The sequence below is a fragment of the Centruroides vittatus genome, unplaced genomic scaffold, assembly GCF_030686945.1.
Source record: "Centruroides vittatus isolate TY-2023 unplaced genomic scaffold, ASM3068694v2 contig_786, whole genome shotgun sequence".
Classification (NCBI taxonomy): domain Eukaryota; kingdom Metazoa; phylum Arthropoda; class Arachnida; order Scorpiones; family Buthidae; genus Centruroides; species Centruroides vittatus.
In genome coordinates, this window is record NW_027122506.1 from 213,665 (window position 1) to 228,754 (window position 15,090).

General features: G+C 34.5%; 1 protein-coding gene across 1 annotated transcript; it reads left to right on the forward strand.

The window, feature by feature from the left end:
* The first annotated feature begins 5,317 nt into the window (after nucleotides 1-5,317).
* Nucleotides 5,318-12,328, forward strand: LOC136981667 (uncharacterized). Its single transcript, XM_067278008.1, has 3 exons — nucleotides 5,318-6,666; nucleotides 11,994-12,239; nucleotides 12,316-12,328. Exons 1-3 carry the CDS (start codon nucleotides 5,318-5,320, stop codon nucleotides 12,326-12,328), a joined length of 1,608 nt encoding a protein of 535 aa, XP_067134109.1.
* The last annotated feature ends 2,762 nt before the right edge of the window (nucleotides 12,329-15,090 follow it).

Here is a 15,090-nt window from a genome sequence, read left to right on the forward strand (position 1 = left end):
CTCACGATGGGAGAGACCGGATAGTAAGAACGAGAGCTAATACATCCGGGACAGATTACCCCGAAAAATTTCCTGTGATCATCACTCGGATGCGATCCCGAGTCCCCAGAGCTTGTAGGCCATTCGGCCGTCATTTTAAAAAAGTAATAAACAAGTTTCAGACGAAGAAATTTTTGTACCGCTTCGGCCATCTGGCAACAACAACATATTAGTATTAATTAATTAATTAATTAAAATATTTGCGAAACTTTCGAACTAAAAATTAGACATAAAAATCAAGTACTGTATTTATATTTATTTAGCATATCGATCTTATTTATTAGATAAAATTTTATGATTATGTCACAATGACGTCAAGTGGTAATTTTGAATTTATGTTTACGTTTATTGAAAAATAAAGAAGTTATGGATGATTCTATTGCTATACTTCATTCGAAAACTAAACTGTATTTATTATATAACTAGCTGTTACCCGCGGCTTCGCTCGCGCGGATTTTGCAAGCAAACCGTATTTACATTCAATATTTCAACAACCATAGTAATTGTTATATAACACCTACCGCTGAGAATTGCCGAGAATCAAATCAACTGTTTTTAAGTTGAATAAATTTCTGAACGTTTACAATCGTCCTATAATCGAACCAATATGCAATAACAAATTCGAATTTAAAACGGTTCGAACATTTGGTAAAAAAGTCGAAATATATATAAAAAAAAAATATTTATAACAATGTCTGAAATGTTATCAATTTAATACCCCTAAGTACTCAATGAAGACTAAACGTAGTTAAATACAAAAATTCGCATCTAAAATAGTACAGTAGAAGCCGTTTCTCAGGTTAGAACTTAATGCTCTCCCTCTCCCCCCGCGGAGGAAATTTCGAAAAATCCCTTCTTAGTGTAAATTTTCATGACGTACCCTAACTGAGTACCAAATTTCACCTCTAGGTTCTGGAAATTTTTAGAAAAAACTGTAACATTCTCATTGAAGTGTCATACATTTTTGTAGTCAACCACTTTCAACCCCCACATCTCCCACACCTTTATAGCTATCGAGACGCAACCACCATAGTGCACGATGGGAGACTTGGGGCTACTACCACACACAAACACTATTCATGTGCGATATGTAGTTTTGGCTGCAGAGTGAGATATATGCACAAACACGTCTATATCTATATATATATATATATATAGATAGATATAGATATGTGTAAGGACAATCTGTAACAGAGGGGAAAATGAACGTTACAAGATAAATAATGACATTAACGTGGTAATACGCTGATTTAAGTATGATACATTAAGCTTTCATTTTTACTTTTACTATTTATTGCAATATTATGTACTAGTTATGTTTGAGATCGTAATGGGATATTTTGTTAATTGGGTTAAATATTCAGATGTAATAAACATTGTTTTAAACTTTTCATTGTCTAAAATTCAGTGAAGTAACTGATATAGTGTTAACAGTGTGTAAGTTAAAGAAATGCTACATTTTGATCTAATTAAGAGGCCATCTATAGTTATGAATGGATATAAGGGGAATGCCAGTACCAGATAGGAAAGATTGGAGCGCACTGGCATTGAAAATGTTGGCATTTCTTCAATCTTACTCATTGTTAAAGGTATATTGATTACTTCATTAACTTAATTACAGTGGTTACTTTAACATTATTGTCTAAAATTCAGTATCTAATTATATTTAAGCTTCCATAAGATATTTTTTATTATTACAAGCAATTGAAATTCAATGTAATTTGTTACAAAAGAAAGATTCTGCATAATATTAAACATAAATGTTAAGTTTAAATAGCTTTGTCAGCTGAGAATCATCAGTTGTTGATCAATAACTTATTTATATATTTTCATTAATGTAGATTTTAATATTATTATCTCTTTATCGTGATGTACTTTCAGGTGGAAAACTTGTTAAAGACAAACTGTGGAAAAATTTCAAAAGAATTTCTTAAAAATTCAGAAGAAAGTGCTGTTTTAATAAATATAGAATTTATCTTGAAAGATTTAAATGCCATCTGTGATCTTAAAAATAATTTGTGTGGAAAGTATTATATTGTAATATATTACATTACGTTTGATGTTTATCTAAATTTCTATTTCTTCTTTGAAACCGTGTTTTCGTAATTGTTGGACTATGAACTCCAAAGTTGAGTTTAATTAAACACTTGGCTTTATTTCCATCTTTATTTAGTTGATACTCAACTAAATAAAGATGGAAATAAAGCCAAGTGTTTAATTAAACTCAACTTTGGAGTTCATAGTCCAACAATTACGAAAACACGGTTTCAAAGAAGAAATACCACGCAAACCGCATTTCATGATTCTTCTATTCGCCTACCTGTATATTTGTTACCGGCCAAACTAGTTTGTCCTAGTTTGTTTATCTAAATTATCAACACATGTTACTGTTTCGATCTGTTGGTAAGAGTATCATGACACTCTCCTAGATTCCAGATGATGTCTAGACATTTGTTTATATAACTAGATTCTTGTACTTTGTACCTTATCTATCTTCGTTTTTAGTATGTGTAGTTATGTGTAGTATATACAGCTTAAATTAAACTCTGTGTTCTGACCCTTTCACATTTTTGGAATTGAAAATGCTACTCGCCTCGAGGAAACATTCAGCCATCCTGACAACCTGCACTTTGCAGGTGCGGGAATTGTTGCTTTACAAAATTGTGTTATAGCTGTGTTGAACATTTGTTTAATAAAGACATGAAAAACAATATTTTTATTCTCATTTGCCGTGCTTTTATATCTCAACGCCACTTATCGGTGACTTTTGGAACTAATTTCCCGTTAACAAAATGCAATATTCACCACGCAAACCGCATTTTATGATTCTTCTATTCGCCTACCTGTATATTTGTTACCGGCCAAACTAGTTTGTCCTAGGCCGAACTGATTTAGAATTATTATTCAAGTATATTAATGAAGATTTTGGAAAGGTTTTAGACGGAAGGTTGAGAGCAGAGGTGACCATTGCAGGAGAGCAGTTTGGATTCATGCCAGGACGGTCAACAGTCGATGCCATTTTTGCCCTTCGGCAAATGTTGGAAAAATATTGGGAGAAGCAAACCCAGCTGCATATGGCATTCATTGACCTGGAGAAAGCTTATGATACGGTGCCTAGACAAGAACTCTGGAGGTGTCTAAGGGAAAAGCTAGTTCCTGAAAAGTATGTTAGATTGATACAGGAACTGTATAGGGATGTGGCCACAAAGGTTAGGAGCTGTGTTGGAATGTCCCGGTGCTTCAAGGTAGGAGTTGATTTACATCAAGGGTCAGCACTGAGCCCCTTCTTGTTTAACATGCTGATGGAGGTGATCACGGACAAGGTCAGAGAAGAGACGCCTTGGACCATGTTGTATGCAGATGATATCGTTCTGTGCGCCGAGACTAAAGAGGAGCTGAGGGTTAAATTGGAAAGGTGGTTGGGCACGTTGGAAGGGAGGGGCTTGAGGGTGAGTAGGAGTAAAACAGTGTATATGTGTAGTGGGGAGGTGGATGGTGCCCGGGAGAGGGATCTGGAGTTGAGGGGAGACGTATTTCGCAGAGTCAATACCTTTAAGTACCTGGGGTCAACTGTGGCGGAGGATGGAGGTGTGGATAAGGAGGTGCACAGGCAGGATTCAGGCTGGCTGGAGGAATTGGAGGGATATGTCAGGTGTGTAATGTGATAAGAGGGTGCCGCTTAGGTTGAAAGGGAAAGTTTATCGGGTGGTGGTCTTTTTTTTTTTTTTTTTTAACTCTTTCCGCCCTGTGGGCACTAAGAGGGCCTCTTTTAGTAGGCCCATTATGGGTTCGGCCAGGCCCACAATGGGGCGACCGGGTGGTGAGGGACGGGGCCCGACATATCCGAACGGACCACCCCCCGAAAAATTCCTGGGGATTATTCGACCCGTTCGGATTCGATCCCGGGTCCCCCAGAGCGGTAGGCTGCCACCTTTACCGCTCGGCCATCCGGCCGTCTATCGGGTGGTGGTGAGACCAGCTATGCTGTATGCTATTGAGACTGTGAGCTTGAGGAAAACCCATGTCAAAAGGATGGAGGTGGCGGAGATGAGGATGCTCCGCTGGATGTGTGGGGTTACGAGAAGGGATCACATTCGAAATGAATGTGTGAGGGGGACTGTGAAAGTTACGAACATAGAAGCAAAGATACAGGAGGCAAGGTTGAAGTGGTTTGGTCATGTGGTACGAAGAGAAGAAGAGTATGTGGAAAAGAAGGGTTATGCAGATGTCAGTGAGGGGGAGGAGGAGGCGGGGACGACCGCGGAGACGGTGGATGGATCTTGTGGCGGAGGACTTGAGAGGGAGGCATCTGAATGTGGAGGCAGCCCAAGACAGGGAGCAGTGGAGGCGACTCATCAGAAACAGCGACTCTACATAGAGTGGGAAAAGCTGAGGAAGAAGAAGAAGAAGAAGATTCAAGTATATTAATGGTTAAAATAAAATTAAAAGGCAATCAATTAGATGAACAATATTTATTCAAACATAGTCTACTTAATTATAAAAAACGGTATTGATTAGAAGTGACACAACACTTGTACAAAACTATAAAATAAAAATAAGCTAATCAGTACTTATCTGTTTGTATTTCTTTTTAATTAAGCCATGCACTTTTAAAGGTAATTAACTTCAGAAAATATTTTCAAAAATTCAAACGAAATAATGAAAATAAGTTTTAGAGTCAAACTAAAATTAAAAATGAACTTGTTTGTGTTTCTCACTCAGCAAAATTAAATCACAAACAACCAAACACCTTAAGTTGCTGAGAAAAATTTTAATAAATAACAAACGTTTTCAGCCAAATCTGTTGGCCATCATCAGGTTAAACAAATTCGAATGCAAACACAAAATGGAACAAAAAATTTAAATACAAATAAATAAAATAACGGATAAAATATACATATAAGAAAGTTTAAAAATTAAAAATTAATTTTAATTAAAAAATTCTAAATTAATATTTATTAATTAATTAAATTAATTAATAATTTTTAATTAAAAAATTAACAACATTCGAAATCAAGTTCAGATATCAAATTTATATATTTTTGTTATTTATATTTAATTTTTACTTTCTTATATGTATATTTTTATCCGTTATTTTATTTATTTGTATTTAAATTTTTTGTTCCATTTTGTGTTTGCATTCGAATTTGTTTAACCTGATGATGGCCAACAGATTTGGCTGAAAACGTTTGTTATTTATTAAAATTTTTCTCAGCAACTTAAGGTGTTTGGTTGTTTGTGATTTAATTTTGCTGAGTGAGTTCACTTCAATGTTAAAATGGCGGCACCGGTGGATTATTACAAGAAATATAGGAAGATTGCGTTAAAACTTGTCAAGGCAGAATGCAAATTTACGTTTTTGAAAGAATGTTTGAAAAGCAGGGTATTTCCGATGTCGATTTATAGGATCAGCATCCCTAAGGAATGTGCTTCATTGAAATTTAAGTTTTGTCTTATGTGCCTTCGTAAGTCCATTAGAATTGCTAGGAATAAGAAATATGGTGTCCTGCATGAGCTCATCAATCTAGAAAATGTTATATACAATGAGGATCCTGAAATGTTGGTAAATATCAACCGAGGAATAGTTAAGTTAACGGATGCGGTACATGTGAATTTAACGAATAAGTACATTAAGAAAATGAAATGGATCCTTAAAAAACAGGCATCAAGAGCAACTAAGGATAATCCTTCGACATTCGTATTATGGGACAAGGTAGAAGTCCCGATGAAGATCATGGAGTTTCTAAAGTGGGGACCGAACTATGTCCCTGAAAGTTCAAACTCTTGGGACGCGTCAATTCAAGAAATAGAAAGAGGAATATCTGGGCTAGATCCTTTAGAAAAAGAATACCTCCGATGGAAAACTGTCATTAAAGACCGGATGGCTTGGAGGAAAGGATGTGATGCCGGTAAATACATCAAACTTACTAAATGCTGGCTTAGAGAAAACGATTTGGTTACTACTAGAGCGGACAAGAGCAAAACATTAGTCATCATGAAAAGGCAAACGTATAATGACGCTTTGGATGATTATATTAAGAAAACCGAATGCGAGCGTGTTGACGAAAAGATTATCGATAGCGTCGACAGAAGAGTTAAGAAACTTGAAAAAGCTAAAATCACTAATTTATTACCTTTTCTCAAAAATTGTCGGAATCCTAGGCCAGGTATGCCGAGATTATTTGCGTTTGCCAAAACCCATAAAGAGGGCAAGGAAGTAAGACCCATAGTTGAAAGATGCAGAGGACCAACCTTTTTTCTTGAAAAGAGATTACATAGGTTTCTCACCTCTCAGCTCGAGAATAACGTATATGTGGCAAAGGATCCTAGGGATGTGGTTAATGAGATACAAGATCTAATTTTAATGGATAATGAGGTTGGAACCGTAATGGACTACGAGAGCTTATACCCCTCTATAAAAATTGAGTCATGCAAGGTAGCGCTTTTGGATTTCATGCACAGCAAAAGCCCAGGTTTGGCAAATTACAGTAATGATTTGATAGAGCTAGCTAACCTTGTCTGCTATGAATCTTTTTTCGCTTTTAATGGCCGTCAATACAAACAAAAAAGGGGAGTCCCAATGGGAAGTCCTATGTCAGGATTGTTGTGTGAACTTGTATTGAGAAGGTTAGAAAAGAGTGTTATTTGTGGCTTCATGAATGACATTATGTATTTTAAAAGATACGTAGACGATGTCCTTGTAATATGGAAAAATGACCGGAAAATCGAGGAATTTATTAATAGAATCAACAACAACGATGACGGCCTCATGCTAAAGATTGAACAGACGTGTTCCTCACGGATACATTTTTTAGACATTGACATCGAATTCAAGGAAGGACATTTGATTACTAAAGTGTACGTAAAACCAACGCATAGCCCTTTGTACATTCCATCGCGTTCGAATGATCCTTACCAATACAAAATGGCTGCTTTCCGTGCCCTTGTTCGCAGGGCTTTTCTCTACTGCAGTAGTGTGGTTGATAGACAAAAAGAAATCTACAGGATATCGCATATCGCTAGAACTCTAGGGTACAGGGCGGATATGATAACCACACTAATCAAAAACTACAAGAATAACAAAACAAAAGCTCAAGGAAGGGATTTCCGCAAATTCACAAAGTTCACGTATGACAGAAAGAAAGAAGCTATCATGAAGGAAATCTCAGCTCGCAAAAATACCAAGTTAATTTTCAAGAGGGCTCCCAACTTGTACAAATTATTAAGGAACGACAAAGACCGTATTGATAAAGAAAGAATGGCTGGAGTGTACAAAATTCCTTATGAAAACCAAGAACTAGGCATTAATAAAAACTACATTGGAGTTACTAATAGAAGCTTAGGGATCAGATTGAGGGAGCACAAATACAACATCAGCAAAAGATCTAACGCCACAATTCTATCTCAGATGGCACAGGTTGAAGGCTCGGTAGTCAAGTGGGGTGAAGCAGACATCATTAAACCTGTACACTCACCGACTTTAGCGTTTTGCGCCGAAAAAATTGAAATATTTAAGAGCAGATTACATAATGCCTGCATTAATGCCAGGGATGCCGAAGGGTTGCCTTCGGCATGGAAATATTTAATTAAGAGGTTTGATAGCTCTTAATTTAATGCCTTGATTTTGTTATCACTGCATATCTTGTATTTGTCAGAATTTCGTATAATTTATTGATAAATGCACTTCTTGCATTTATTAGAGTTTCGTGTAGTTTATTATTTAACCTATACATATTTTTTTATATATTTTTGTTATTTATATTTAATTTTTACTTTCTTATATGTATATTTTATCCGTTATTTTATTTATTTGTATTTAAATTTTTTGTTCCATTTTGTGTTTGCATTCGAATTTGTTTAACCTGATGATGGCCAACAGATTTGGCTGAAAACGTTTGTTATTTATTAAAATTTTTCTCAGCAACTTAAGGTGTTTGGTTGTTTGTGATTTAATTTTGCTGAGTGAGTTCACTTCAATGTTAATCAAATTATCCTAATCGAAGCACCGCCATTGGGATTACCTAGGTACACTTTAACCACAGGGTGTACTGTGGTGACATTTCGAATTACACAATTTTTTATTTTTTACACTGGCACCTATTTGTAGTACATAAATTAGTTCGGCCTAGGACAAACTAGTTTGGCCTGAATCGGGTTTGGCCGGTAACATTCAACATTACAACTTTATGCTAACATGAATATTTAATATTTTAACAGTTCCTATAATTTGACGTAAAAGTTGTGCTGAGTGGTTCTAATCTTTGACTTATTTCGAAACCGTGCCTTCTGTTAATGTTTTCTACTTCACAACTGGGTGCATAGGTAATCACTGGGCATCTTTAACATCACTCTTTATTCAGGAATAATCGGTGTGTAAGATATTTCTGTATAAAGAGCAATGTTAAAGATGCTCAATGTCTACTTGTGCTCCCAGTTGTGAAGATAAAAAAGTTCCATGCTCAATTTTGGTACAATTTAAAGCAGCACAAGAGAAAATGTATGTAACCTCGGTAGGAACGAATAATAAGCAATTTTAACATCATTCTTTAAAGGTAAAAACACTGCGATGTGAACTTGCAACAATTTGATCGTAGGCTAATGTTAATTTGCTTTTAACACTTAAAATTTTTGTTTCGATCTTAAAACTTTTTAAGGTTAAATGAAGAATCCAATTTAAACGAAGAAAATCGGTTTGTCTTTTACTTGGTAAAAATAATTTTAAGTACTTTTTAAAAAATCAAACACAATCTTTTTTGAAATTTTAAAAATTGCGGTCTAAAAGAAACTTTTACGAAAAAATTCGGTGTAAATGTAGAAAAATCGAATCGTATTCGTCAGTGGCGTGCCGTCATTGGAAGCGATGGAAGCGCCGCTTCCACCTTCCAATGACCTTCCCTTGTATTTTATAAAATATAAATTTTCATATTTTAACCCACTTTGCATTAATTAAAAGTAATATTTTATTATAACTGCATTATGTACCTTTTACAAATTTTTATACTACATGTGAAAAAAACGATAAGATTGCTATTGTATATTCGAATAACTCGGTGGCGGAAGGAATGTCGAAACCGGGTCAGTTTCCAATCAGCCAGATTACATAGGCATTGGCACATGCGGTTTACAGAGCACCAACCTCACCCGGTTTAGCTGGTAGATGCTATCACACATAAAGCTTCTAATTTTATATCCCGGACCGGTTGTGGGCTGTTAGCCGTCCGCCTGCTAGATATTCGGCCGCCCTCGCCCGATTATGTGAATCACGAGTAGAGTAGATCAACGGCAGGCAACCCCCGGCCCGCGGGCCAGCTACGGCTGGCGAAAAAGTTTCTATCCGGTCCGCGAGATCTTTAATAGATTATTAAATTGGAAAAATAACTAATTAATAGTTATTTTTCCAATTCTTTGTAATTTTCGATAACGATAAGGGAAATAAATGTAGTAATTAACTTTTTACTTATTTATTTCATATTTGCAGACTAAAAAAATTACAAGTTACAAGAAGGCGTCAATTAACTACTACGGCTCGCAGAAAAAACGTAAAATTTATTCTGGACCATGTTATAAAAAAGGTTGCCCACCCTAGACTAGATTTATAACAACCCAACCGATAGGAGTTTACTGGCATGTTTTTTTATGATAGTTCTGTATAATTGACAGGAGTTTTAAAAAAATCCATTAAAATATTTAATATATTTATTCCGCGTTTATTCTGCTCTCCCATCTTATATTACTTACGGATTTCAATGTTAAACCGGTGATATTACGATTTAGTATGTCCCATCCGTAAGGGGATGCAGAAAAAACGTGTACAATTCTAGTACAGTGTTAAAAAATTAACTGTTACTTTGGCAGCATCATTTACAACCAAATTTAATGAATGAGACGTACAATGGTGCAAAAAAAGCTCTAGAATTTATTTTCCTTAAATTTACGATTTATGTATCGGTTGTCATAAAAATTTCTTTCCACTTCTTTCCCAAGACTACAAATATTCGAGTACAAAGTAACCGGTTTCGACTTATTTCTACTTAAGTAGTAGTTAAATAATTAAGCGATTAGGGAATTAGAAACATAAATAAAACCCTGATGAAAGAGCCGAAATTTTACTTAAACAGAAGCTTAACCGAACCAATCTCTTGCCGAGTACAGTAGGGTCTGTTCTCTTCATAATATTAAATGTAATAAAGACAGAAATTTTTCCAGTTCAATGAGAGTGACCGAAAAGTTGTAAATTTTGGAAATTTCCGCAAACACTCGGTCCTAAAACGAATTAGTTAGAAAACGAACGACGGACAATCTGCTAAGTTTAACATATTTAGATTTTTACAGCTATGGTGAGAAACGTTTAAAATCTACAACATCCCTGTCGCGTCCTTTGATGTATACTAGTAATGCGACAAAAGAGGCATTTGACATTGACCGGTATCGGCACCCTCGGGATTTGGCACGCACACACCTACCTGGACCGTCTCTGATTCCATTCATTAGCCACTCGTAGGGAGCTATTTCACTAAGTGGATTGTTTTAAGATTTAAAAAGTAAAGAATATTTTGTTATTTTTATGTACGTTTCTTCACAAAGTTATATTTAATTATAAGTTTCTTTAAAAGTATATTCATACAATTGAAGAATTTTTTGTACTAGACATGTATATTCGTCACACATTTTGTTTTACCAAGTAAGTTTTTTTTTATAATTTTAATTTTAGCCCTTATATCGTGGCTAGTGATTCAAAAATTTATTTTAAAAAAGTTTTGGCTCAAGACCGTATAATGAAAAAGAAAACATTATTAAAAGAGAAAGACCAATGCCTAAATTAAATATAAATACGTCGACAAAAAAATTTCGACATTTTGACGATAAAATTTATGACGAATGACGATTCTTTCGTAAAATTGAAGCAATTTGGAAATCAAACCGGAATAGAATTTAACATTGGTAGACAATATAAAATAAATATTGAAAATTATAACGAGATAATTACGCTTAATAGATATATCTAAATTAATAGATGTTATATGTTTTTTCTCAAAGCGAGAATTTGCATTTAGAGGGCGTAGGGAATTTATCGAATCTAATAACGGAGGTAATTATATTGAACTTTCTTATTTATTAAGTACGTCGGATAATCTATTAAAAATGCATTTAAAGAAGTATATGGTTTTTACTGGCTTATCGAACAAACGAATACGAACGGGCCCTGACGCGCAATTAATTGGTTGCCTCTGTAAGTCGGCTTCTTACAGGAACGCAGCTTCCCTATCATCGAATGTCACGGCACGCCACTGGTATTCGTGTTTACTTAGTACAAACACTTCCAGAAGCCGATTTCACAGGCCTTATAAATACGGAACATTTTTCTAGGAGGCATTTTCCTTAAGGAGATTTTTTTTATACTCTTTCCGCCCTGTGGGCACTAAGAGGGCCTCTTTTAGTAGGCCCATTATGAGTTCGGCCAGACCCACAATGGGGCGACCGGGTGGTGAGGGACGGGGCCCGACATATCCGAACGGACCACCCCCGAAAAATTCCTGGGATTATTCGACCCGTTCGGATTCGATCCCGGGTCCCCAGAGCGGTAGGCTGCCACCTTGACCGCTCGGCCATCCGGCCTGTTCCTTAAGGAGATTGTCAACTGTTGAGTGGCATCATCTCATAATTCCATTCAACTATTCAATTGGCTCCGAAACATAATCTGACATCATTAATAAACGAAATCAACTGCCAATTTGAAAAATATAAATATCATGCAATATTTTTAAGAAAAAAAGTCGAGTATACACAAAATAGATATTCATTGTGTTGAATAATAAAATTTATACTTTCGAAATAACACGTAGCAGAGAAAAGGAAGCCGTATGATTATATACACGAAAAGTATTTTAATAATGTTTGACTTTATTCTGTTGTTTTTTTCTGATGACTATTTAAAATTTCATTTATTGATTCAGATGTGATATGCAAGATTATTATGGAAGAATTGGTGATTTGAGCAAATATAAAGAAAAGAAAGTGTGGTTTGGAAGGAGAATTATTCACCCAGATTACGTTTTAGGAGAGAATCTCCATGATATTGCTCTTCTGATTCTTCAACAATCTGTCGAAGATATAAGTTCAATTGCTTTACCTGGAAGAAACGTAAAGTTTACTAACGGTTTGGCGAAGATTGTAGGTCGGGAAAAAAATAATTCCCGTAAGTATTTCAATTGTCTGTATTATTTAAAATTTAACACGACAATAAAAATAAAATAAATCTTCTTTTCTGCAATGTAGATACAGAAAATGATAGAGATTTTCTTCGGGTAGCGGAAGTGAAGTTAATTTATCCAGAAAACGTTGCTGATACGTTTAGCATAACTGTAACTGGTGAACAAATTATAACAGAAACACATGGAGTAAATGCAACGAAAGTAAAGCAGTTACCATTTTTAACATTCACTTTATAGTAATGTTATCCTGTTAATTTTAAGAGTTTATTTTTGTTTACAGGATGATTCTGGTTTACCATTGATAGTCACAGATGATTCAGGAAGACGAATTCTCATTGGCATTTTGACTATTCCAAGCAATGATACTAATAAACCGGATATATACATATCAACCAGTGCTCATTCTTATTTTATAAAACAGAACAGCGTTGGACGCCTCATATACGTCAACGAATCTAATTAAAATATTTGAAGAATATTTCAAAATAATCAACAATTTATATATTCCAATTTTTATTAATTTAAAAGATTTTTGACAGGGATAATTTTGTTTATATATTTACTGTTTAAAATATGAATGTGCTTTCTTTAAATAAAATGTGCTTATTTTAAATAAAACGTGAAAAGGATCCACGTTGAATTTGTGAAGTGAATTGGACTTATGTTAAATATTTACTGCATATATAAGTAAATCAAGACTTGCGCTATTATACAAATTTGTTATTATGGGCATAGAAACTGATTTGTATGTATTCAAAAACATAAAAATATAAACTGTGTAATTTTTGGTATATTTCTCTTAGCCGATGTTTCATGACAGCAGATTAAAAATATAAAACACTAAAAATCCAAAAATTAGAAACTGAAAAATTTTTCCGTGCTACCTCCAATTTTGCCAGTTTTTTGCAGCTCTCCAAAAGTCGAAAGGACAAAATCACCAAACACTAGTAGTTAATGATGGTTTTTACAATAATTGACCAGTGTTCATCCAACTATGTGTGATTTAGTGTTTGATAAGTCTAACACAGAGCCAAAAGTTAGCGCTAATGTATTCAATTCTAGTAATCTAAAGATATAAAACTAGGCTTACTAGACGTCCCGCTTTCACTGGGACTGTCTCTGTTTGATGATGTGGTTTCTGCGTTTTGGCCAATTTGTCATTCTGTCCCGGTTATTTGATAAAATTTTAAAAGTGTCGAATAAGAAAAAGTAAAAATAGTGCATCCTCGGGTAAAATGGTAATTTGGCAACCAAAACATTCCCTGATACATTTACTGTTGTCAATCTATATATTTCGTATGTATATCTTAGTACTTTTAATGTTGTCTAGATGTTTTTCCATAGAATTTATATTTTGTAGCCTATGACATCCAGATATTCTAATTTCACTTTTTAGATATTTTGTTTCAATTAGAGTTGCCAACACTGAAGCTACACTAGCCATGTCATTGTTGCTCATGTCCTATCTTAGTCGAGTTTAAATTGATAGTCGGCATTTGCCATTATTTTGTATTGTATACATTAAATTAGTTTAATCTCCAAAATGCCAAAAAGAAACTGTGTTTACTGATGAATTAAAAAAAGATTATCCGTTTTCGAAAGAAGCTTGTAATCGTATTGAGAACGTGAAATGTAAAATGTGCTTTTCAAAATTTTCAGTAACTCATAGTGGGCGTTTCGACATTAAAAATCACTTGAAATGTTTGAAACATAATGCAAGCCTAGTAGCAGCGAAAGGAACTTCCTGAAATATATAGTTAGTTATATTTTTAAGGTACCGATTTAAGTGACAAAGAATTCTTCAAGAAAGTGATAAATATTAAGACAGGATTTATGATGGCTCCACGTTTGTCTGGAAGTAATCCTTCTGCATGACTTGTGGTCTTATGATGGCAAAGTTATTTTTAGCTAGATGTACTGTACCGTGCATTGCATGGCTGGTTACCCATTCTCTTCTTAAATTTTCATCACGTGGCAACGAATATAATTGGAACGGTTAACGACTAGAAGTATCTTGATGGCTGACAAGATATAAATTTCTATTAATATTTAAAAATTCGTTTTCAAACTGAGTTTTCAATCCACAATTTTTTTTATTTAAACATAATTTTCTTTATCCGTGAACACTGATGTCGCTTAATTCATTTAATTTATGCTCTCCACTTTAAATTTATAATGTCTTGCTCCCAGGAGCGGATCTACATAGAGACTAATAGGGCTTAAGCCCTGGGCCCCCAAGTATCAAGGGCCCACAAAAATTGAATTATTATTATAAATTTTTAATACTTTTACATTAACAATGAGCACTCATCATCGTATAGTAAAATATAGTTAATGTTAATGATATAATAATAATGATAATTTATAGTATTATTTGTTTTATTGTAATCAATGTAACGTAATTGTCAGTAATTAATCAATGTAAATATTTCTTTATATATAAATATGTTTTTTTTATATATAAGATATAAAAAATGAATTATAAACCCCAATCTAAAAATTTTTAATTAATCACAAAATGGGGTCCCATTGGACTTCAATAAGCCCAAGGTACCGAAAAACCTAGATCCGCCTCTGCTTGCCCTTAAGTTTGCCGTTCCCTAAGTGTAAACGTGTTATAATTTTGGAGATTATTTTTGATCAATTGCCATTTTTTTACCCTTGTTATATGTAACAGGGCCGGGAAAGTACAAATCAAAACGGATATGCATCACTATCCTGGGTGCTCAAAGTTGTAAACTGTTGTTTTAACCGCTCTGCCATCCTCACCGTTAAATACCCCGTAGAATGAATTGAAAATATCTGAAGTTTTAGCCGGAAACGTATCACATGTCATATT